The following is a 23,122-nucleotide window of genomic DNA, read 5'->3' on the forward strand; positions in this document are numbered from 1 at the left end:
ACTACAATTAAAAATAACTTTTTTAAAAAAGTAGGTTACCTGGAGATTAGATTTTGAAACAGATTTTTCTCTTGGAACTTCACTCACAAAATCCAAGTAGAATAGAATTATTCTAAGTCATTTCACTTTTTTGGTATGAATTTTATTCAGAGACAGGCAAAAGACAATGTATAAAAATTAGCAAATATTTCTAATAATTCCTAAATCATATCATCTTATGTATATGGACAAAAAAATCACAAAAACTTGAAGATAAAAAAATAGTAATCTATGCAAATAATAGCTCAATACTCAGATTTTTTTTTCTAGTACAGTAGTCCTCACTTAACTTCATGAATAGGTTCTTGGAAACTGCAACTTTAAGCAAAATCACTTATAATCAATTCTACCATAGCCTAATTGATACAAATAATTTCTTTGGTTCTTATGGCATATTTCTGGTCACAAAAACTTCACCAAGCTTCTAAAGAACCAAAACTCTGAAATAAATGCAAGCTACACATGCATTTAAGAAAGATTAATAAAAACAAATAAGATAGTTATTTTCCAACCCTCTTATTCCAGTTCAGGGTCGCAAGTGGTCAGAGCCTCTCTCAGCAGCTCCTCAGGGCACTGCAAGGTGGAAACCCACCCTGGACAGGACGCCTTTCCATCACAGGGTGCATCACACCCACACCCACACTCGCTCAGGCTGGGATACTTTGACATGCAAATTGACCTCACGTGCATATCTTCGGGATGTGGGAAGAAACCAGAGTCCTGAGGGGAAATCCTGTCTCTCAGACAGGGAGAGAACTGTGCCAACTGCACAGTGGCCCCTCCTCTGGGAATCGACTTCTGTTTCTCATCAACATTATAAGGAAACAAGGGAATGGCATTGAATGAAATGGCGTTGTTCAAGGACTTGCTGTATTGAGTTGTGTAACTTTAACTAGTTAATTATTCTTTTTGTGTGTCAGTTTCCTCATGTAAAACATGAATATTAAAGCATACCTGCTGACAGGACTCATGAAAAATCACTAATAAAAAACAATAAAACACTTTTCAATTACAGTGTTAATACCTAAGAGTGTTTAAATAATAGCACCTAAAACATCACTGTCCTTTGTATTTGACATCTGCCCCAGTTCATCATCATCATTAGCAGCATTTATTTAGCAGATCTAAATTTGTTTTATCTTGTTCCACATGGCATTTATATCTATTGAACATTTCTTTATTAAACAATTCAGGATCATGGAAAGACTAAGATATTCTTCACTTCCGTAGATGTCTCTCTAAATCTCTTAACCTTAGCAATAGTTCTGTTTACCTAAGTTTCATACCAATCTTATGCTAACGTCCTTTCTTAGATCACATGAGAGGTAAGATACCCTCAATTGTCATTTTCTTGTCATAAAGCACATACCATAGAGTGGATATACTGCTGTGATATTTGTCACCACTCTACTTATTTGGCTAAAGAAGGCTTGTTTGATACGTGGTTGTCAGATCAAATTATAATTTAAATCCTTTAGCTATGTTTAGCCCCTTGGCAGTGGATGAGTTGAGAATTTAGAATTCAGAAGCAGATGGTTCAGGAGCATGGTAACAGATATGAAACATTTTACCTCCTTGTCATTGGTTTGAATCTGAACTTGGTTGATTACTATTAATGTTCTATACAAGATGTAAGTGATCTGATTTCAATCTCTAATGAACAGCACCGATGTTAGAAAAACTCATTACTCTTGGCACTAATTGGCATTCTTGTTGTCAGTGTCAGGCCAGAAGCCAAGGACTGACTTAATCACTCTGGAAACCTGAACTGCTGCTGTGTCTGAGTCATCAGTCTAGATGGCCCATTCAGCCTTTGGCCTTTCCTCAGAGTTTACAGCTCAGCGCAACTGTGTATACTTCACTCCACGTGACTTCACAAAACCGGATTAAAAGATACTCACTTAAAATAATGTTTTTAATATAATAATAACGATAATAATGGTGGCAAACATTTATTGTCCAGTTCCTAGGAGCCAAGTATTGTTCTAAGAATATTAACTTAATTCTCTCAGCAATCCTAAGAGTTAAGTACTATTATTTTCCCCATTTTTAGAGATGGAGAAACTGAGGCACAGAAAGATTAAATAACTTGCCTGGTTCTCAGATAATGAGTGGTGAAGTTGGAATCAGCTCTAAATACACTTACTCTCTGCCTAATTATAGCATCTATTTTATTTCTTCTTTTACCATCTTACTATATCACTGATATATATATATATATATATATATGTATACACACACACTGATATATACATGTATATAAATGCTATGCTCAAACTAAACAGGGCACATATCAATGTTTCAACTTTAAAACTGTTCATCTTCCTGTATTAGTTTATTTTTTTAGAAAGAGACAATATATCTTTCTTAAATTTGATTTAGATGCATCATTATTCTCATCTTAACTTAAATATCTTGATTTTACAATGACTTTCATGGAGATAATGACCCATACTTCCTGGGTTGTACTAAATTAAATTATATATTAAGTATGAACAACAGAGCTTGGTTGGTATGGATACTGCGCTGGATCAGTTAAGGTCACTCAGGGAGCTAAGTAATTCTTTCTGGCTTATCTGCCTTTCAAGAAGTCTAATTTGGAGTCAGTCACAAATAGTTGAAATCTTGATTTAAATGGGAAAATATCATGTGTTTTAAGTATACTATTTATTTTTAGGAAAACAAGGAGCTCTGTCTGTGACTTGAGCTGGTATCCTCAAAAACCAGAGGATGAGAGTAGAATGAACCCCTCAGCTGTGGGCAGTAGGGTATTGAAGCAATAAAGATAAGCAGCCTATGGAAGCAAAAAGAGTCGATTTTATGGGGTGGATAGAAAGCAAGGGCCTGATATAAAACAAAGGTTGTACAAAGGTGGTCATAAAAAATGGTAGTAAGCTAATTTAGGAGGATGCCTCTTCTGGTGCACCTACGGAAGAACTCTTGGGTAAGGTGGGTGCTACAAACAGCCCCAAGCTTTTCTAAAAGCAAGGGTGCCCCATATCAACTATCTCAGGAACTGTAAACATCCACTGAGCCAAAGTACCCATGCTCTGTAGTTCTTTAGTCGGTGACTGGTGCACAATGAATATCCCTGATCACTTTTAGCTCCCTTCCTCATAGGAATTGACTTTTTTTTTTTTTAGAGAGAGAGAGGAAGGGAGGAGAAAGAGAGGAAGGGAGGAGAAAGAGAGGAAGAGAAATATCAACATGCGAGAGGAACATTGATCAGTTGCCTCTTGAATGCCCCCAACTATGAACCTGGCCCACAACCCAGGCATGTGCCCTGACTGGGAATCGAACCTGTGACCTTTCAGTTTGCAGGCCAGCACTCAATGCACTGAGCCACACAAGCTAAGGCAAATTGATTCCTAATAGTGTTTCTGTGTTAAACTAATATTAAAACTATTAATTACAATTGAATCAGTTAATGTTGCTGAGAGTTTAGGTCATTTGCTCTTTCCTGGGACACAGTAAGTGTTCAATAAGTATGTTGAATTTAGTAAATAACTTAGAACTCAAAAATTAATGTATCATTTGTTGTGGCACACCATGGACAAATATTAAGTGCCTATTTTGTGCCATGCCTTGAGTTTAGAACTGTGTAGACTGCAGAGAATTTTTAATGGCTCTGATTCTCAAGGAGTTGATGTACGTAAATAGACAAAACATAAAATACAAGAAATACAAAACATAAAATACAAAACATAAAATAAAAGTTAATTTAATTCAGCAACATAAGAAATGTTTCAGTCACTGGCAGTTTAATTACATAGTAATTGGAGGAAACTGAACAAAGGCAAGGAAGAAAAAGAAGGCAAAGAAATATTGCTAGAATTTTTTGGTTGGAGACAAGAATTTGTGCAGAAGACTAGAAAAGTTGTTTATATTTTATAGGTTCAGGTTTATCACATTTTGGATTATACCAGGGCTTTTCCTATTCTTGGTTAAAATTTGCATAATATTGTCAGGCCAGTGGACTGTCTGCAAATAGATTTCTCTCGAGCTCAGTTTACAGTGTAGTAAATTTTTGTGTTTAACTTTTCCGTGACATTATCTGTATACTTATTCCTTTTATTGACATTATCACCCACATTTTTAGCTAAAAGTTATTATCTAGGATGAAAGGAGAGGATAGCTAAGATATTAACAAGAGACTTTGTTTAGGCTAGGTTTTAACTAATCCATTCTCACTTTAGAATAAAGAACAATTAGGTGATAATCTGAATGAAAACGTAAAACAAAAAAGGGTTTCCAGGGCTTTCTACACTGAAGTCTGCTGCCTTTATTTGATAGGAAGTTTGCTAAAACAAGGAAACACCCAATGGATAGATCCACATGCAAATAAAAATGTGAATTTGATGAAGTATATAAAAAACAAATTTCTTTTGAACTTTCCACGGTTTAAATTCTCCAACCTCTTCCTTTATGCTCTTCTCGGCAGCAAGTAGCTTTCATTCAACATTAACTAATTTTATGACAGATTTCATGTAACAAGATGATAAGTTCTCAGAAATGTGTATCACCCTTGCTATTTCAGTAACAAATTTTACTGAGTCTTCATTATGAAAATAGCCCCACACTTAGTCATATGCTATTTTTCAGTTCTCTTCTGGTTTCTGTTAAACAAACACCAAGTCCCCAAAATCAAATTAATAGCTTTAATAGCCCTTTGCCTATCAATACATAGGAAAGTAATGGTAAATTTCCTCCTGTGGGTAATTTTTTATTTTTGAACTGACCTGCATCATTATTCTTCTGAGACAACAGAAAGGGACAATAAAAAGAGAATATGTTTTAAACTAAAAGGCCTAGGTTTGAAATTACCAACCTATGTAGCAAACTGATTGAGTAACTTTGAGAAAGCTAAATTTCTTTAAATCTCATTTTCTTCCTTGTAATATGCAGAAAACAGTACCTTGCAGAGTTGCTATGAGTAACGAACAAGAGATAACTGAGGCTGCCCCCAGCTTAGACTGCACCGGGAAGAAATGTTAATCACCATTTGTCACATCATCAGCGTTAGCTGATTATTTGGGTCATGCATAAGAACTCAGAACTTTGTTTTCAGCTTTCTGAGATGTCCGTGCTTCCCCAAATAGAATCTGAGTGGAATCGCCCAGAGGCTGGCATACTGGAATTTAAGATATATAGTGCTAAGGTTATGAAGAGAGAGAATTCCAACTGTTATTTTTCTACCCCTAACTTGCAAAAAAATTCAGTGACCTGTGTTGATGTGCTGAAAAATAATACCCAAGGATCTAAATTTACTTTCAAAAGAACAAAGCTCTTAATTGTCTCTACAAAATGACAGTCATATAAAGAAACGAAAAAATAGGTCTGTCAAAGCATTCAGACTGCCTTCCAGTGCCCTGCCTTTCAGCATTAATGCCTAATGCATGTCAATTCATGTTATCAGCTAAAATATTGCAGCAAGGGTGTATCTGAAAGCATTTGTTTTATTTTTCCTTCTATATTTGCTTTTCCATGTGTTTGTTTAGTCATACAAAAGAATTTCAAGGTTGGTTTTGGTCAGAAAAAAATATAAACTTAAACTTCTACATAAAATACTTACTAAAAGAGAGCATGTGTTGTTTTATGTTCATTTTTACCCTTCCTTGTTTTTTTCAGAAGTACCTTAGAAAGGTGAATATTTAAAATATTTGCAGTGATTGTAAGCACAGATTTAGAGTTAGCCTTGGATTTAATCCTGGCACAGCCACTTGGCTGTTGTGTGACCTTGGACAATTTTTAACCTCTTTATAAGCCCCAGTTCTCATTTGTAAAATGAGAATTAAAACATCACCTACTTCATAGATTGTTGAAGGAATATGTAAAATAAAGCACAGTGTCCATAAAGGGCTTAGCATAGTGCCTAGCACATAGCTAAGGAATGTTACCTTATTTTTGCCTAGAGATGATATATATTTATGTGTTAATATAATCATTTATTAATGGGAAAAGTAGAAATCAATTGTACACCTTCAGGAGTACATACTTGATATTAACTGTTATAGATTTCTTCAATGACTTAATGATAATCACAGGATGCTCTTTTAGAAAATTCTGGGAACATACTTTCTTCTTGGAAATAATACTTTGTACAATGTGTTAACTTTGATATGTGCTACACATCAAAAACACAAGTAAAGGAAACCTTACTGGGTTTTCATAGAAACCACATAGTAAAGGTTTAATCTCATTAATATTAAAATAATTGGCTGTTTTTGATAGATACTTTAATAAATATATTTACCAGGCCTGGCCATGTGGTGCGTTTGGTTGGAGCATTGTCCTCTATTCCAAAAAGATTGCGGTTGGATTCCTAGTGGGAGCCTGTGTGGGACATCCGTGTTTCTCTTTCTCTCTCTCCCTTTCTCTCTCTCTAAAATCAATAAAACATATCCTTGGGTGAAGATTATAAAGTATATATATTTACTATATTCTCAGCTTTGTATCAAATAAAGGTATTTATACATGTCATTTGCATCCTATGGATGGATATTTTTGCATTCCTTATTGCCTTATTTTTTAAATTGTATCATTATTATCCTTTTCATCTAGCCTAAGGAGAGATCAAGAAAGTCTGCTTTCTTAGTCATCAACCACCCCCACCGTCCCTCCAGGCTAAGAACAGTGTGCAGACTGAGTTATTAAAGTTGATCTGAGAGAGCAATCTGTTCTAAACGACTGTCCCTGGATGTGCCACGGAACCCTGTAAATACCCTTCATTACTCTGGCAGGGTAGTGTCACATTTCTTCGTGCTACTTTTGCGGCTGACACAAGTTAGGCAGTGAGGTTTGGACTTTGGATGATCCTTGTTGATTGATATAGGAATAATGCTTCTTCTGAGACAGGTAACCCAAAATTTATTTTTCAGTATAATGTTGAAAATAGGTATTCCGTTTATAGTTTTTTTAAATGTTCTTATTTTTTAAAACTAAATAAGTTTTGAACTCATCTATTTAAAAATGGTTTTAGTTTTAGTTTTAGTCAGTGTTTTCAATACCACTTAGATGAAAAATTTCTTTAGGATTTAATTGTATTTATCAATTCCATTGTATCATGGGGTTTTTATAAGATCCTTTATAATCCATCATACATATATCATTTTGGAAGGTAAAAATCTTATCTCTGGTGTAAGTATTTTTATCATTAACAAAGGTTAAAATACATGTACATGCTTCTGTTCTTTAAAATAAGACAGAGGTGTTTTTTTTTTTTTTATCTGATACTGGAGAGGGGTACCTCAACATAAATCTACAACCTTTAAACAAGACATACTGAAACTTTGGTATACGTGAATAACTTCTTTTAAAGAGTTAGAATCTATAGCAATATGGAAAAATAGCAAATACAAACATTTTATATGAATCCACTAGCACAGAAATCCTCACATGCTTATTTTCCAAGTGAAGACTTCCTCTGTCAGAGATCCTCCAGATTCCTTGGCATTCCTGTGGATCATCCCAACGTGAGTAAATTGTTTCTGTAGCTGAGTGACTGAATTAAGATAGTAGCTGAAGGCAAGCACAGGGTCATGTTCAAACCACAATAAACACATGTGTTAGATGGGCCACTCAACTTTACGGGGAAGGCTTAAGACATGTAACCTTTCGTTTGTCACTTATGAAATTTGTTTTTAACTATGTTAGACATTTTTTAAGTTTTAAAAATTATTCTTTGTACCAATGAACTCTGGTAAAACCTGAACTAGTAGTTTTCTGGCATAGAAACCAACTAGTTTCTATACCAGATTAGTACTGATGGTATATAGGATAGGGGCTGCATTACTTGGGAGCAGAAACTAATTTTTAAACCTAGAATCTAGAATACAAGTTTGGTGTATTGTAAACAAGGTGCTCACAGTTCCTGCGTATTATTTATTTAAAATATTTATATCCACCCTTTTTCAAAGAGCTCAGAGTATTTGTACACTATGTATGAAATGTTATGGTAAATATGGAAGAGAACGAAAACTCCTATTCAGGAATTCTTTGGCTCTTTCTTCTGTAACTCTTTTATGCATTTTAAACCTATTTTATTTATTCCTATTGATTCCTAATTCCACTGCCCAACCAACTCTATTTTTATCTTTCAGTATGGGCCTCCTACCCCCTCAAAATTCTAGACCTGGTGAAAGGTAGAGTACCAGGCTTATCATGGCAGAGCTTGCAGGGAAGTAGAAATGTGTTCACTTACAGTTTTGTAAGCATTTTCCTTTGGAAAATCAAACTGTAGCACATCTTATTTGCTACCTGGAATAGAGGTTCCACATTCCCGTGCCCATACCCAAGACCTGGTAGCACTTTTGTTAATTATGCCTCAAGATCTGAGTGAGATAGTGGGAGGAGATCCTCTCTTTAAATATGAAAAAAATTTGGAACATCTACATAAATTAAAAATTAAAATACAGTTAAGTAGTCTTTAGGTTAGCATCAGCATGGGATTAGGTAAGAGCGTGCAAACCTGTACATTGAAACCTGGATTAGTGTGGCAATGAAAATAACCTGTTCATATAATTCAGTTCCTGTACCCTTTTCCCTCCTCAGCTTTTTTGACTTGGATTATTTAAAAGTTTTCTTGAATGGTTTTTTGTTTCCATTGTGCAGTGTGAAAAAAAGCTCCATAACATAAAGTGTTGTGAAACCCTGATGTGAGCACAATAAACAAAGAAATTTAATATCTATTCAATATCCTACAGGGAGTCTCAAGATGACTGAAAAGGATAAAAAGCTGTCTTAGCAAATTCCATAAGGTCAGGAATTTTTATAAATTTTATGCACTGCTTTATATCCACTGCCCAGTACATGACAGACATTAGGTGAATATTTGTTGAGTGAATGAATGGAAAGAATCCTACAAGTTGTGTGATTTAATTAAGAAGCTAGATTTAAATCAATGTATTTCATGCTATCCAAATCTAGGAATGAGTCTTAAAAAAAAATAAATAACCAATGGCATTTTTCTGAATTTTCAAAACTCAGGCTTCAATTAAGATCGATGATGTTATTTCACTCTTCATCTGTACTAAGCTGTGGTGTGAACCTTTTCTTTCCAAATTCATATTCTGAAAATGAATGAAATTAATATCAAAGAACCTATACTTTGACAAAATAGGTGTTTGAGCAAATGTTGGTTTGGTTAAGAATTCTTTTTTATTGATTGGTAGTGTTTATGAAAGAAGACATCTGACATAGAATAATACATGAAAAAGATATTCCAGGTACTAACACATGAATAGGAGTTGTAATATATTATATTAATAGTAGTTTTGACTTTTAAATAGCATATGATTAGTCTTTTTCCCTGAAGAACTATGTTTATACTCATTTGTTACTGGACTTATTCTAAAGCTGATGGTTTTTTCTCTACATACTTTCTGTAATCTCTAACAACTTTTAAGGTTGGTTATCTTCTCTGCTTTTGCTTAGCCTTTGGACAAACCATTCAAAAACTCTCAGTTTCATTCATTTTCATAGCCAAATTTCCTAAAATATATCAGTGATTAAATGAGAGTAAAATTCCCATTAATTAAAATAATGCCCTTAAAAACTAAAAATGTTGATATGTTTTAAAATGCCACATTTTGACAGATGGAATGTGGTGTGATAAATTCAGTATCCATTTCAAACATAAACCAATAAACATTGGGCCTCTAGCTATAAGAAAAACTCTATAGGTAGAGAAATGGATTGACCCCACCACCACCACCCATAGGTGCTACCCCGCTGCGGAATCCCTTTGCTCAGTTTTCTCCTGTCCAATCAGGTGGAATGTTTGACAGGCACATGGTTTATACAGCTCAAAATAACTTGGGACCTGTGAGCTGACAAATGCTCTGGCTCCGGTGGCGACAGGTTGTTCAGCTTCTTACAGCCATCTTCACTGAAACTAAGGTTAACGCCTCACTCTCTATGGACAGCTACTTTCTATTTCCAAGGGCGTGAAGAATTTTCTTTTTCTCCTGTGCGTTCATCTAAAAGTTCTCCCTGGATAATTGTCGTCACAGTGGAGTGCCTGGGTTGGACATCCTCATCTGGGTCAGCTAAAAAAAGAAAGGTAATATTCAGATTTAAGTTCTCAAGTGTGTTTTGATAACAAGGCACTGACAATGGAAGAGGGGATATTTCAGAGACCTAATTACTGTTGTTTAGAGTAAAACCTAGGATAACTTTCTAATTATATATGGAGGGACACAAAATTACATGAAAAATAAAGTTCTCTACATGCGAAGATTTTGGAGGGGATTGATGAATTCACAAGGATACGAGCCTACTTTGGTACTAATGAAAAATACCTCAACAGAGAGTCACGACATGCTGCATGTGTCATTAGAATTTTCCACACATTCATTTATTAAAATGAGTGTGTTTGTATAGAGAGTATGTGTGCAATGCCTAGTTCCTTTTTATAGGAAATCAAAGCTGAAATAATATGACTCCATAGTGAAAGATTTTCATTTTATATTTTTTTATCATGTAAGAGGATATGCCTGCTATATTTAGTGTTGGGAGATCTGCTCCCTGGATTAATGTACACAACAGCTGCAGAAAGTCTTGCTCAAAGGACATTGCTCTTTCTTTCTCCTCTCTCTCTCTCTCTCTCCCTCTCTCTCTCTCTCTCTGTCTCTCTCTCCAGCTGCACCAGAAAGACACTGACAGTAGCAATTGTTTGGCCTGGTACATTGTAATATTAGCAGTACTTAAATTCACATCTTGAATTATATTTTAGAAACTGTATAATCAAAGAAAAAGAGAACATGGGTTAGTGTGTATCTTTATTCCCCAAAAGTGAACATCTCAGTATTGTTGTTAAGAAACTTTATCAACACATTTTATAGTCATACTTGTTAAAGATGCTAGCATCAATCATTTTGAAAGAAACAAAACAGCTATCCTGTGTTCTTTCTCTAAAAATTACTGTGATTCAATCAGTTTAACAGTGGCAATGATTAAATGAATTCTACAAGCTCTAATTTTAAAAGTTGTCTTAACGTTTTAGTCTCTCCTGAATAATAACTCATAAATTCACATAAAATTTAAAATCCTTTTCTAGGAAGTCGAGGTTGTCTATACTTATATCTATAGTAAATGTATTTTTAACAAAAGTTAAAATATGCTGTCAGATGCATGATTAAACAACAAGCAAAATATTTAAAATCAAGGCCATCCCAGGAAATCTGAAATACATGGACACTACACTTACTTTGTCAAGAGATAAAATTATAAACATTACAGAATCTTATAATAATGGACTATGAAACAAACAACTGGACTCTATCCAAATTCTGGAAGTTTGTCTCAACTCCCGCTTATAGAGTATGGCTAATGTTATGGGAACTCATAATAACATGTTAAAACACTGATTTTCCATATATCAATTTAGAATACAGACTCTGTTTACCTATTTCTATCACAATGTGTTTACAAAGGTAAACACAAGTGTTCACTGGAATAGACTCAGAACTGCAATTCATGAACAAAAGTAATTGAATCAGTTTTTATCCAGACAAAGTTTTAGAATTCACAGTTTTTCAGACTTACATTTGAAGAAATGGGACATCAGGTAAATCAGGCTTCATTGTGAAAGGTCTTTAATGAACTAAGATTAGTATATGAAAAGGTGACAGTTTTAAAATTAAAATTTTTTAACAGTTAATTCCTATATGTAACAGGAGTAATGAACTCTGCTCACTAGCCTAAGCATATAAGACAAATAATACTAACCCCAGAATAATTAGTTTCCTTCACTGACATTGAGGTTTGACAGAGGCTTTGGTTGTCTTGTGGTGTTATTGCCTATAACAAGACAAAAAAGTGAAAAGATTTTAACTAATTCCCTCTCCTAGGAGATAGAAGAAAAATCAAGTACTGCCAAGGTATTGTCTTAAATTGTTACGGTGCTTCATACTTGACAAAGAGCTTTTAAAACTACTAGAGCATTGCACTTTTGCCTAAAGAAAACAAATTCAAGTAAAAACAGAATGGTCTGCTCAGAAATTTAAGAACATATTTTCAGCAGATAAATTTTTTGGTGGACACGAAAGTTACTGTGAGTGAACGTACAGTCACTGAAGAGTCCTTAGAGCTCGTGTGTAACCAGAGTCACCTTGACGAGCTGCACATACCTCCGCTTGGGTCACAATACTCTCCACACCGTGGGAGGAGCCCGCAGAGCCTGCCCACCAAGTTCCTGAACTAGAGCTACATCTTGAGATCTGGAGTCTATTCGAGACACTTGCTTCGCTCCCAATCTAGCAAACGTATTAAGACAATTTAATTAGGGAAGTTATCTTTTTTAAAATCCTTAATCACCAGAGAGAGAGAGAGAGAGAGAGAAATATTAAGAGACTGTAGGAAGACAAAAATGTTTTGGGTTTTTTTTCTTATTTAAAATGAATCTTTGAGTTCATGGGGATTGACAAAGGTTTCTCATTCGGGATTTCCTATTTCATAGCTAAGTTCGTCATGAACAGTGAGACCTTGAGAGCGATATAAACGTCCCATGCCTAGCATTTTTGTGACTACCACCAAACCCTCTTTTAGTCCTGGATTCCTGAAGTCTTCTTGCTTGCTTTACATCAGCCTTTTTGTGGGTCAGAGAATTTACTTTTACTTATTTCTTTGCTATCTTTCAGATTAAATACTAACTTCAGGCTCTGGCTTCAGTATCTTTTGCACTAGTGGTTCTCTACATGCTTATCTCCTCTACATGAAAACATACACAGCATGTTTCATAGTAGCCTACCTCCCCTTCTCTCACTCAAACTAAATCTTTGCTTTCTCACCTTCCTACCTTTACCAATTTGATTAAAACAAAGCTTACTCACTTTTAGCCTATTATCTAAAAATCTGTTTTTACACTTTAAATCCCTGCCCTTTAAGGTAACAGATCCCCGCTAATTCTCCTATGTATCATCTGTGCTGTCTCTTTATTTCAACATTCTCTCTAATAAATACATTTCATTTGTCTGTATTTGTTGTTATCTGCTATTTTTCCTCTTTCAAATTGAAAGAGAAATGAAAAGAATGGAACTTATTTCCATATTTTACTGACATATTTCCATATGTCTCAAGTTCTTACTCTGGTAATGTAATATATACTAATTTGTTAATGCCAGTCATAGCAAGATTAGACTCAAAATAAATCTAAGTTGGGGATGCTCACTGTCTTAGTGAGGGGCAGACTATTGTAACAATGAAGAAGGATTTGCATCAAAGTGCATTCCATCTGCAACCAGATTTTAAACAGGTGATCTGTACCCAACTCTCCAGGACTAGTCTATAAGTAATGGGATTTCGCTCTTGGCCCAGCAGGAGTTTCTCCAGGAAAACTGATGCTTCTCTTGTGTGACATCATGGGGTATAGAAGGCAAGACAAACCAGTCAATACCAGCATTAAAGAGAGGGAGCAGAGACTAATTTTGTCGATTATTCTTCCCCTAAAGAACATTCTAGGCATAATAATTACACATCTACAAAAAAGGATTACTTTAAATTTGTATAGCGCTCCCAATTTCTAAAGTGCTTTCCCAAACAAACCTATGAAGTAAGCGGAGTAGTTCTGTTCATCCTCAGTTTAGAGGGGAGTTATTTAGGTAAATGTGTCTATCTTTTCCTATTCCATTGCTCTAGAAACATAATTATTAAACACTAGGCTATGTTTGTGTTGCCCTCACCAGATTTGCTTTCTCTTTAAATATCTAAGGATACTACATAGCCAGAAAACTTTTAAGATTTATATTTGAACCCAAGTTACTTTATACTAGGTTTTGCCAATTCTCTGACTACTGACCCAGTTTAAATATTCATATCATAACCAGAAGATGAGGTAGACCAAATAATATTTCCAACAAGATCTTCCTAGAACCTACAGAAGAGTAGTGCTGAGTTACACGAATTGAGAAATGCGGTCATGTGCCACTTAACAAGGGGCTGTGCTTCGAGAAATGCGTCATTAGTCAGTTCAGTGATGCGAGCATCATGGAGTGTGCCTACACGAACCTGGATATGATAGCCTTCTACTTAATTGTATGTGCTACATTTTTATAAGGCTGGCATAGCAGTAGGATTGTTTATACAAGCATCACCACAAACACACGAGTAATCGTAGTGTGAGTCCTGACATTTGGGGTTTTTTGTTTTCTTTTTTTTTTTTGTAATGCAAGTGCCTGACTTAACCTTTGATTGCCCAGGCATCCACTTCAACGAAGGCTATCTAGAATAAATGCATTGCCAGCCTCAAGATCAGATAAAGCGCCAAGCTGCCTCACCACGCTGCTGCGCCTTTGTTTTTGAAATGTTGATTTTGATAACTGACCATTTGGATCATTTGCTTTTTTTCCTCTTCCCAGGCCTTAACTTATGGTTCTTCTGTTTTAAATTCACCGATGAATGGTGAGCCCATGAACACCTAGGCCCCCACCCTCCACCCCAGTAAAAACAAAACCCCAGACCCCTGCTCTCTTCCCTTGAACTCCTGTTGCCTCCCTAGCATACTGTGTATGTTCCAGGGCCTATAAAACTTTTTTCTTCAAAGTCTCTTATTAGTTATTGCTGAAGGGCATCGTGTATCATAATAAGAGCCCCAAGGGTTGGCCAGTTGTCACATTGGTTTAGAAAGAAGAGGTGTGTGTGGGAAAGCTCACACTGGTCCAGGTGAGTTCCCAGGCATTTCTAGCTGATACTGATAGCCTGAGAGCACAAAACAGTAGTGTTTTGCACTAGGACTTTATGACATGACCACAACATGACGACCTTACCAGAGCAACGCCATCACTAAGCGACAGGAATGTTTCTGCTCCATTATAATTTTATGGGACTACCTCTGAATATGCGGTTCATCACTGACCCAAGCATCGTTCTGTTGCACACGACTGTGTGCCCAAGGCTATCAGCAACAGGTTTTGTTTGTTTGAACCAGACTCTTACATTTTTAGCATGTTTTTAGGGAAAATTTTCTCTTTTTAGGAAAAATCCATGGGAAAAAAAACATAGAGATATTTAGCAAAGTAAAGAACATTCCATAAGTTTTCCATGTGGCCAAATTAGTTTCACAATTTACTAAAGTCTGTCATGATTATTTATGCCAAATTAATTGTTTCATTTTCAAACTAGGACCATTTCACCAAAACCGTGATCTGTTTTCAAGGTCAATTACTCATTCTTATTTTGAAATTGACATATAATCTAAGTTTCAATTTTGTAAGAAGCAGAAAGAGAGAAAATTCAGTGTCACTCTGAATACCCCAGATGAAATATCTAAGAGAACTCTTCATTTCCTTTCCTGAAACCTGCTTCTGGCTCATTCAAGTAAAGCATTCCACCACTCCCCCAGCTGCTCAATCCATAAATATTGGTGTCACCTTTAACTCTGCTCTTTCTTTCATATTCTACATTCAATCCACCAGCAAATCACACTCGCTCTACTTTCAAAAGATATCTCAAATCTGACCATTTCTCACCATTTCTCTCTGATAACCACTCACCGATCCAAGCCACCACCATCTCTTGCATAGCATGTTGCAATAGTCTCCTAACAGATCTGCTTGTTTCCACATTTGCTCCCTTTAACTTGATTCTTTGCATAGCAGCCATGATTGACCTTTTTCAAACCCATGTCATCTGCTTCTCAAAACTTTAAAATGATTTCCCATTCACACGTTTAATAAAATAAAGATAAAGTCCTCCCCATGATCTGCAAGGCTTTATACAATCTAGCCTTGTACTTTTGTGACTTCTTTTCCTTCTGCTCTTCTTTTTCACTCTCCTCCAGGCGCACTGGCTTGACTCAGACACAGCGACTAGTCACCTGCCCTGGCTTCGACACTTTCTTCTCCCTCAGTCAGGAACGTTCTTCCCTCTAGATGGTCACACGGCTAACTTCTCCACTGCATCAGAAGCTTCCCCTAACCTTCCTAGCTAAAAGATCACACATTTCTCCCTCCTGTATCATTCTCTATTCCCTTGCCCTACTTTATTTTTTTTCTTAACATTTACATCTTTCCCACTGCAATATCAACTCCACAAGGGCAGGGACTTTATCTTTGATTCACTGTCGAATCCGCAGTGCCCAGAAGAGCACATAGTAGATGCTCAATAAATATTGGACAACTAAGTAAAAGTTAGGATATCCATAATAGCACTTGGGCTTTTTATTTATTGCTTGTTTTTGTTTTTGTCTTTTTGGGTTTTTTAAAATTACAAATGTTATAACAGATTTTAAATTAAGGCTTTAAAGAGAAAGCAATACATTTTCATATTTCTTATTTTAGATAATATTTATTAGATTAACAATTGACATATGCATTTATATCTGAGAACCCTCTGAGACAGAATTGTTATTGTCCTAATAGATGAGAATAATTGGGATTCAGATGCATTAAATGACTTGCTCAAGTTTGCAAAATTATTCAGTGTTGGAGCTGAGATACAAACCCAGGTTTCTGAATATAATCAGACGTTCTTTGATACTTCTGGCATGAAAACAAAGCATAACTCCGTGATGTATTTTATTCATTATAAACACACTTGCATTTGAAAGTCACCTTGAAGTTACTTATATATTTATACTTATATACAAAATATACTTATATTTTTTCTCTGTGTCTATAAGTTTTCTTTGTAAATATTTCTGTTTATCTATCTTATTTTTTCCTGCAATTAAGAGAAAAGATAAACAGCAATTGATTTAGCAGGATATTCTAATGAACAAAAGAATTCAACAAGTATCTACTGATCGTCTTCTATGTGCTGTGTGTGTATAGAAATGATGGTGTAGAAGACAAAGTGAGGTAGAAAAGTCAACAGGCCACTTTAATATATTGTAATAAGTGCTGTATTTGGAGGTAAGAACTGTGAGTTTTAGGAGCCCAGTGGAGAGGTACCCCACTCAGAGAAAAGAAAAAAATGCCTGAGGGATGTCTCAGCTAAAAACTGAAGACCATGTAGGACCTGGCCCAGTAAGGTAGGAAAGGGAGGTGAGGACAGGGAGCAGAGATAATAAGTACAAAGATCTGAAGGCAGCCCAGTTTGTTAATGAGACTACGTGTATATCAAGAGAATATAGATAATGTGAATTAACTACAAATCAAAAGTTTAGTTTCTCTTTAAAGTTTGTCCTTGGATCAAGTCACTTCACTAGTTCCACTTCCATTTCTTATCATGGTATGTGGCTATAGTTGTTAAATAATAATAATAGTAGTATTAGTAATAGTAGTAACTACCATTTATTGAACATTTACTAAATGCCAAACACATTTAAAAATTACTTCCACCTACGAGATGGCTACTGTTATTATACGTGTTTTATAGATGAGTAAACTGAAGCTTACAGAAGTTAAGTAATTTTCTTGAGTTTATACAACTAAGAAGTGTCAGAACTTGGATTAGAATCAGATCTAAGTGTTAGGTAATAAATACTACATTAAAATGTTAAATAGATCCTTTATTTTGAATACCTAAAAATTTATTATCATAATAATTTCTCATGACTATAAGCATCATAACAGGCACAAATTTACACATTAGTTAGCTTCTTTTCTTTAAAAAAGAAAAAAATAGTTGCAGCGAGCAGGGATTACTTATGTAAGTCTTTTCTGTTCTATTTCCATCATAAATATAAGCTTCTTCAAAGTTCTTCAACATTACCATCACCTTTCCCTGAGTACTGATTTTTACTAACATCATTTGAGTGCCCATTATAGTGACTGGTCCTATTTTAAGGGCTTTGCATTCATGATGTTATTAATCCTCACTCCCCTGAGAAATAGATATTATCCATGTATTACAGATAGGAATCCAAAGTTCAAAGAAGTTATGTAATTTTCAAAGTCACACAACTGCTGAGAAATAAAGCCAGAATTTGAAAACAGATCTGATTCCAAGGCCAATGCTCATTCCATATTGCTCAAGATAAAAGCCATCTTAACATATTTAGAGACAAGGAACATTAAAACACAGTATGCAGTATGCCCTGGCCAGGTGGCTTGGTTGGTACACCAAAAAGGTTGCAGGTTTGTGTCTCAGTCGGGGCACATCCCTAGGCTGTGGGTTTGATCCCCAGTTCAGGCACGTACAGGAGGCAACTGGTTGATGTTTATCTCTCACATGGATGTCTCTCTCCCTCCCCCCTTATCTCTCTAAAATCAATAAACAAATCCTTGGGTGAGGATTAAAAAATAAATAAATAAAATAAAACACAATATGCAGTAATGTCCAACAAGCCGAGAGAAGGCCATCCTGACTTATAAAGCATTTAAGTTTCTTCCTCACATTTAAATAAATACAGAAACTCAAAGTAGGCTAATGACATAGTTGATTAACAAATGAGAAGGATATTCAACTGGTACATTTTCAAATAGTACTTTGTACCTGATTTCATATATCTTTAACTGTCCTTCTATAGAGCTAATGCACAAATAAGACAAATTTTCAATTGGGATATCAATTACACTTTTATATACTATTTTGTACATTGTTCACTTAAAATTTAAATTTAAAATAGTCATGTAGTTCCACTTGATGAGTATATCATAATTTAATTAACTAATTTCCTATTGTACAGGGTTCCAATTTTTTTCTATTTATTTGTTTTGATTGTATTTTTCATTACCAATTATCCCCTCTATACCCTCTTTCAAATCCACCCACCCCCCACCCTTGTACCAATTTTTTTAATATTATCATCTGTACTACGATAAATATCTTTGTAGATCAATCTTTGTACCCATCCAATACTTTTGCATTTCCAATTAATCTTCTTTTTCCCTTGGCTCCTCTTTATTTCTTTTTTAAAATTGAATTTGTTAGGGTAACATTGGTTAATAAAATGTAAGGTTTCAGGTGTACAATTTTATAATACATCATGTGTATATTGTCTTGTGTGTTCACCACCCCAAGTCAAGTCTCATTCCATCACCACCTACCCCTCCATTTACCCTCTTCTACCTCCCCCTTCCCCAATTAACCTTTTTTAAAAAGACACAATAAATTTCACCCAAACAAGTGGATACAGTAGTGGCAGCAATCTCAAGCTGTGGTAAACATGTGGAAAAACATTTCACTGTAGGTGATCCTATTAGCCATCTCTATTGCCATCTCAGGGTCACTGCCTACTTTGCCAATTTGGAGATTAGTTTTGCATTAACACTCTAAAAGATTGAGAACTAAAGCAGTTCCTAGAAAGCCTTATTTGTGATATAAGTGAGGCTATCATATAAGGAATGAACTGAAATAAGTCTCATCATAGGATCTTAAAGCCCGAAAAGATTTAAGAGTTTGCTTTCCTCTCCATCTTCCCAGCACAAGTCCCATCACTTAGTAGCTAAGAATGGTAAATAGTTTTCATTTCCATTACCATCTCTGATTGATTGGTGGTAGCAGATGGAGTAGAGTGTTAAGAAAGTTAAGGTCAATGGGAAGAGTAATCAGCTAGCTGCATCTTTAAGGAGAGAGAGGAGTAACAGCCTATGGGCCACAAGTTTGCCATCCCTCTAGTAAGTATGTGAATGAATAAATAGATATAATATTAACAATATAAAATGGGTTTTCATTACCAGAATCTTTAGTCCAGGGGACTTATAACTAAAGTTATTTTACCATTTTCTTAAGACTTTAAAAATTATTTTTTGAGTCAATAATGTATTTATATAACTAAAATTCAAAAGTCAGGAAAGAGTATACAGTGAAGAGTGTCCTGTGTTGCCCCCATTTTCCTGTCTCCCATTTCCCCTCTTCACCAATGTTAACTTAAGAGATGTTTTAAAACCTAGGATCTAACTCATATCTTTGTAGAAATTAAATTATACCTTCTTTGAAAAGGCTAAATCATTATAGTTTTCAAGAGCAGATTGATCCTATAAACAAGAGTGAATTTAAACTGTCTCCGTTTTTTAAAAAAAGTATTATTTATTTTCATGAGTTAGATCAAGTTTATATTGTCACCAACCAGTTGAGATTATGAGATCAATATCTTCCCCCCCCCAAACTCATTTATCTTAAAGAGAAGGGAAGAGAGGGAGAAAAAGAGGAAGGGAAGCACTAATGTAAGAGAGAAACATTGATCAGTGGCCTCCCAAATGTGCCCTGACCTCTTGACCAGGGGACCACACCTCCAACCCAGGCACATGCCCTGACCATGAATCGAACCAACTTTTCGCTTTGCAGGATGACGCCCAACCAACTGAGCCACACTGGTCAGGGCTGAGGTCAATATCTCTCAATTTCTATTATTTTATTACATTCAAGGTAAAAGGGAGAGGATGGAGAGCAAATCTCTGTTTGTATATGAAAGTACTTTATAGCTAAAAGCCCTTTACGGATATTATCAAAACTTAGGATTTGTATTTAATGTTGCTATAGCCATAGCATAGCTTTAACAATTGAACTTGTATTTAAGGAATTTAATAAAGTGGTAATTCTTTTGTTTTTATTTCCAATTTCAATAAAAATCTCATTCAGTTCCTCTTCATTTTATAATTTGAAAATAATCTTTAAATTTTTATAGTAAATTTTGTATTAAAATTAGGCCATTTTTAAATTTCAAGCTTTAAGTTCTTAAGAATCTATCATACTGTAATAAACATAGACTTGTTATTCTCTAAAAATGATCCAAACTTATTATCATTATTATTATTCTTCACAGCATGCAAGACGACAGCATAGAAGCTTCTACTTCCATTTCTCAGCTTCTAAGAGAGAGCTATTTAGCAGAAACTAGACATCGGGGAAACAATGAAAGGAGTCGAGCAGAGCCTTCCTCCAACCCTTTCCATTTTGGCAGTCCTTCTGGAGCAGCTGAAGGAGGAGGAGGCCAAGATGACCTTCCAGATCTTTCAGCATTTCTGAGCCAAGAAGAATTAGATGAAAGTGTCAATCTGGCCAGATTGGCCATCAATCATGACCCTTTGGAGAAAGCAGATGAAGCTCAAACTAGAAAACGTCTTTCTTCTGATCAGATGAAACACCCATCTAAATCAAGTTTTGACCCTAACTTCTGCCAGGATAACTCTCACAGTCCTACCAGCTCTAAAGAGAGTCCCCAGGAGGCAACAAAGCTACAGTATAGTTCAGAGGCCCAGTCCAAAAAAGTATTCTTAAATAAGGCTGCTGATTTTATTGAAGAGCTGTCCTCCCTTTTCAAAGCCCATAGCTCCAAACGGATTAGACCTCGTGTCTGCAAAAACCACAAGAGCAAATTGGAATCTCAAAACAAAGTTACGCAGGAAAATAGCTCCAGTTTCCCAGCTACATCAGAAAGGAGAGAAAGGGCTTCTGTTCCCATCCCCATCCCTGCAGATACTAGGGATAATGAAGTGAATCACGCCCTTGAACAGCAGGAGGCTAAGCGGCGTGAAGCTGAGCAGGCTGCCAGTGAAGCAGCTGGTGGAGACACCACCCCAGGGTCTTCACCTTCATCATTGTACTATGAAGAACCTCTGGGACAACCTCCACGATTCACTCAAAAGTTATGGAGCAGAGAAGTTCCAGAAGGAACCAGAGTACAGTTGGATTGCATAGTGGTAGGAATTCCACCACCTCAAGTAAGGTAAACATGCCCCATCAGTAATGCTTAGTAATTGCTTTCCATCTACCATAATTCTCCTAAATTTATCTTGTAAGTGGTTTCAAAAATCATAAACCCTCTTTTGAGAAAAACAGCCAGAGTTTAAAGAGCACTGTCTAATAGAAGAACAATGTTAGCTGTATATGCAATTTAAATTTTTCTAATAGCCACATTTTTAAAAAGTAAAAAGAACTGAGTAAAATTGACTTTTTAAATGTATATTATTTAACCAACATATGAAAACATTATCATTTCAACATATAATTAATGTAAACAATATTAATATTATATTTTACATTCTTTTAGTCATATTAGGGCTTCAAAATCCAATGTGAATTCTACAATTGCAGCACATCTTAATTTGGCTACTAAATTTTCCTAGGAAATAATTAAACTGCATGTAGATTTTATCAAATTTAGAGTTGAAAAAATAGATTGACATATGCAAGTTGTTCCACACAAACTTAAATTTTTTGTAGTAACTGAATTGAATATCAGTTTTTTTTAATTTTTATTGTTATTCAATTACAGTCGTATGCCTTTTCTCCCCATCCCTCCACCCCACCCCAGCTGAACCCCCCTCCCTCCCCCACCTCCACCCTCCCCCTTGATTTTGTCCATGTGTCCTTTTATAGTAGTTCCTGTGAATTGAATATCAGTTTTTTTAATTAAAATTGACATAATTTAAAGTTCAGTCCCTCAGTTGTACTAGTGATATTTCAATATGCACATGGCTAATGACTATGGTATCACACAGCAAAAGTCTATAGGCTGAACTTGAAGCTTAAAAAAAGAAAGTATTTATGATCTATACTCAATGAATACCTGTGATATTTCTTCAATTTTAAAGAAAGCCAAAGAATAGAATGAAAGCTGATAGAATAAAGGTAGAATAAGGACATTGCTAAGATCAATTTAGAGACTCATATTACAGGTATTATATTTATTATAAACTTTTTGGTATCAGCTTAATATATACTATTCTTCCTAATGTCCAAGTCTTTCTCTAGTATAACAGAGGAGTAGAGAAAATATTCATCTTTTATGTGCCTACTAGTCAGCTTTTCTGTGAAGCAAATGAAGCTTAAGCTTCAGGGCTCCTCATTTACATAAGCTATACCTAATTTTGTGTTCTAATTTTATTTTATTTTTTTATGTGGACCTTCCACATTTACGAGCTTCAGGACCCACAAAATGTGGATCCAGCTGTAGCCCCAGGGTGACATTTGCTACCTGTAATACTATAATGTAATAATATGTGAATAATGTGCTTGAAGTATATTCCTTTTGTAGAGAATTGCTGACATTTAGAGTCCTACAAGAGTTACTTTGCCTCCCTACTACTGAATTACCACTAGAACATGACTTCATTACTATTTAACACTTATTCTAGGTATGTAAGCACTCCTCATCTTTTTCTTACAAAATATTCCTATTATAGGACAGCAATCATATTAATAATACTATTTTTCTTTATATATGCCTATTGATTCCAGGAATTCTAGTCCAAAAATATAT

General features: G+C 35.3%; 1 protein-coding gene across 3 annotated transcripts in view; it reads left to right on the top strand.

Moving 5' to 3' along the window:
* MYPN (myopalladin) overlaps nt 1-23,122 on the top strand; it is a 112,253-nt gene that overhangs the window by 10,106 nt on the left and 79,025 nt on the right. The window contains exons 1-2 of one of the 3 annotated variants that reach the window (XM_024561176.3): nt 9,616-10,099; nt 20,684-21,586. In XM_024561176.3, coding sequence (XP_024416944.2) covers nt 20,685-21,586 — 902 coding nt within the window. In that variant the 5' untranslated portion in view covers nt 9,616-10,099; nt 20,684. Of the gene's footprint in view, nt 1-6,774; nt 6,895-9,615; nt 10,100-20,683; nt 21,587-23,122 lie in introns of those variants that run through there. The other 2 variants (XM_053922952.1, XM_045196081.2) reach the window with 2 other exon arrangements.

This window comes from Desmodus rotundus, chromosome 4 (assembly GCF_022682495.2).
Source record: "Desmodus rotundus isolate HL8 chromosome 4, HLdesRot8A.1, whole genome shotgun sequence".
In the NCBI taxonomy this organism is placed as follows: domain Eukaryota; kingdom Metazoa; phylum Chordata; class Mammalia; order Chiroptera; family Phyllostomidae; genus Desmodus; species Desmodus rotundus.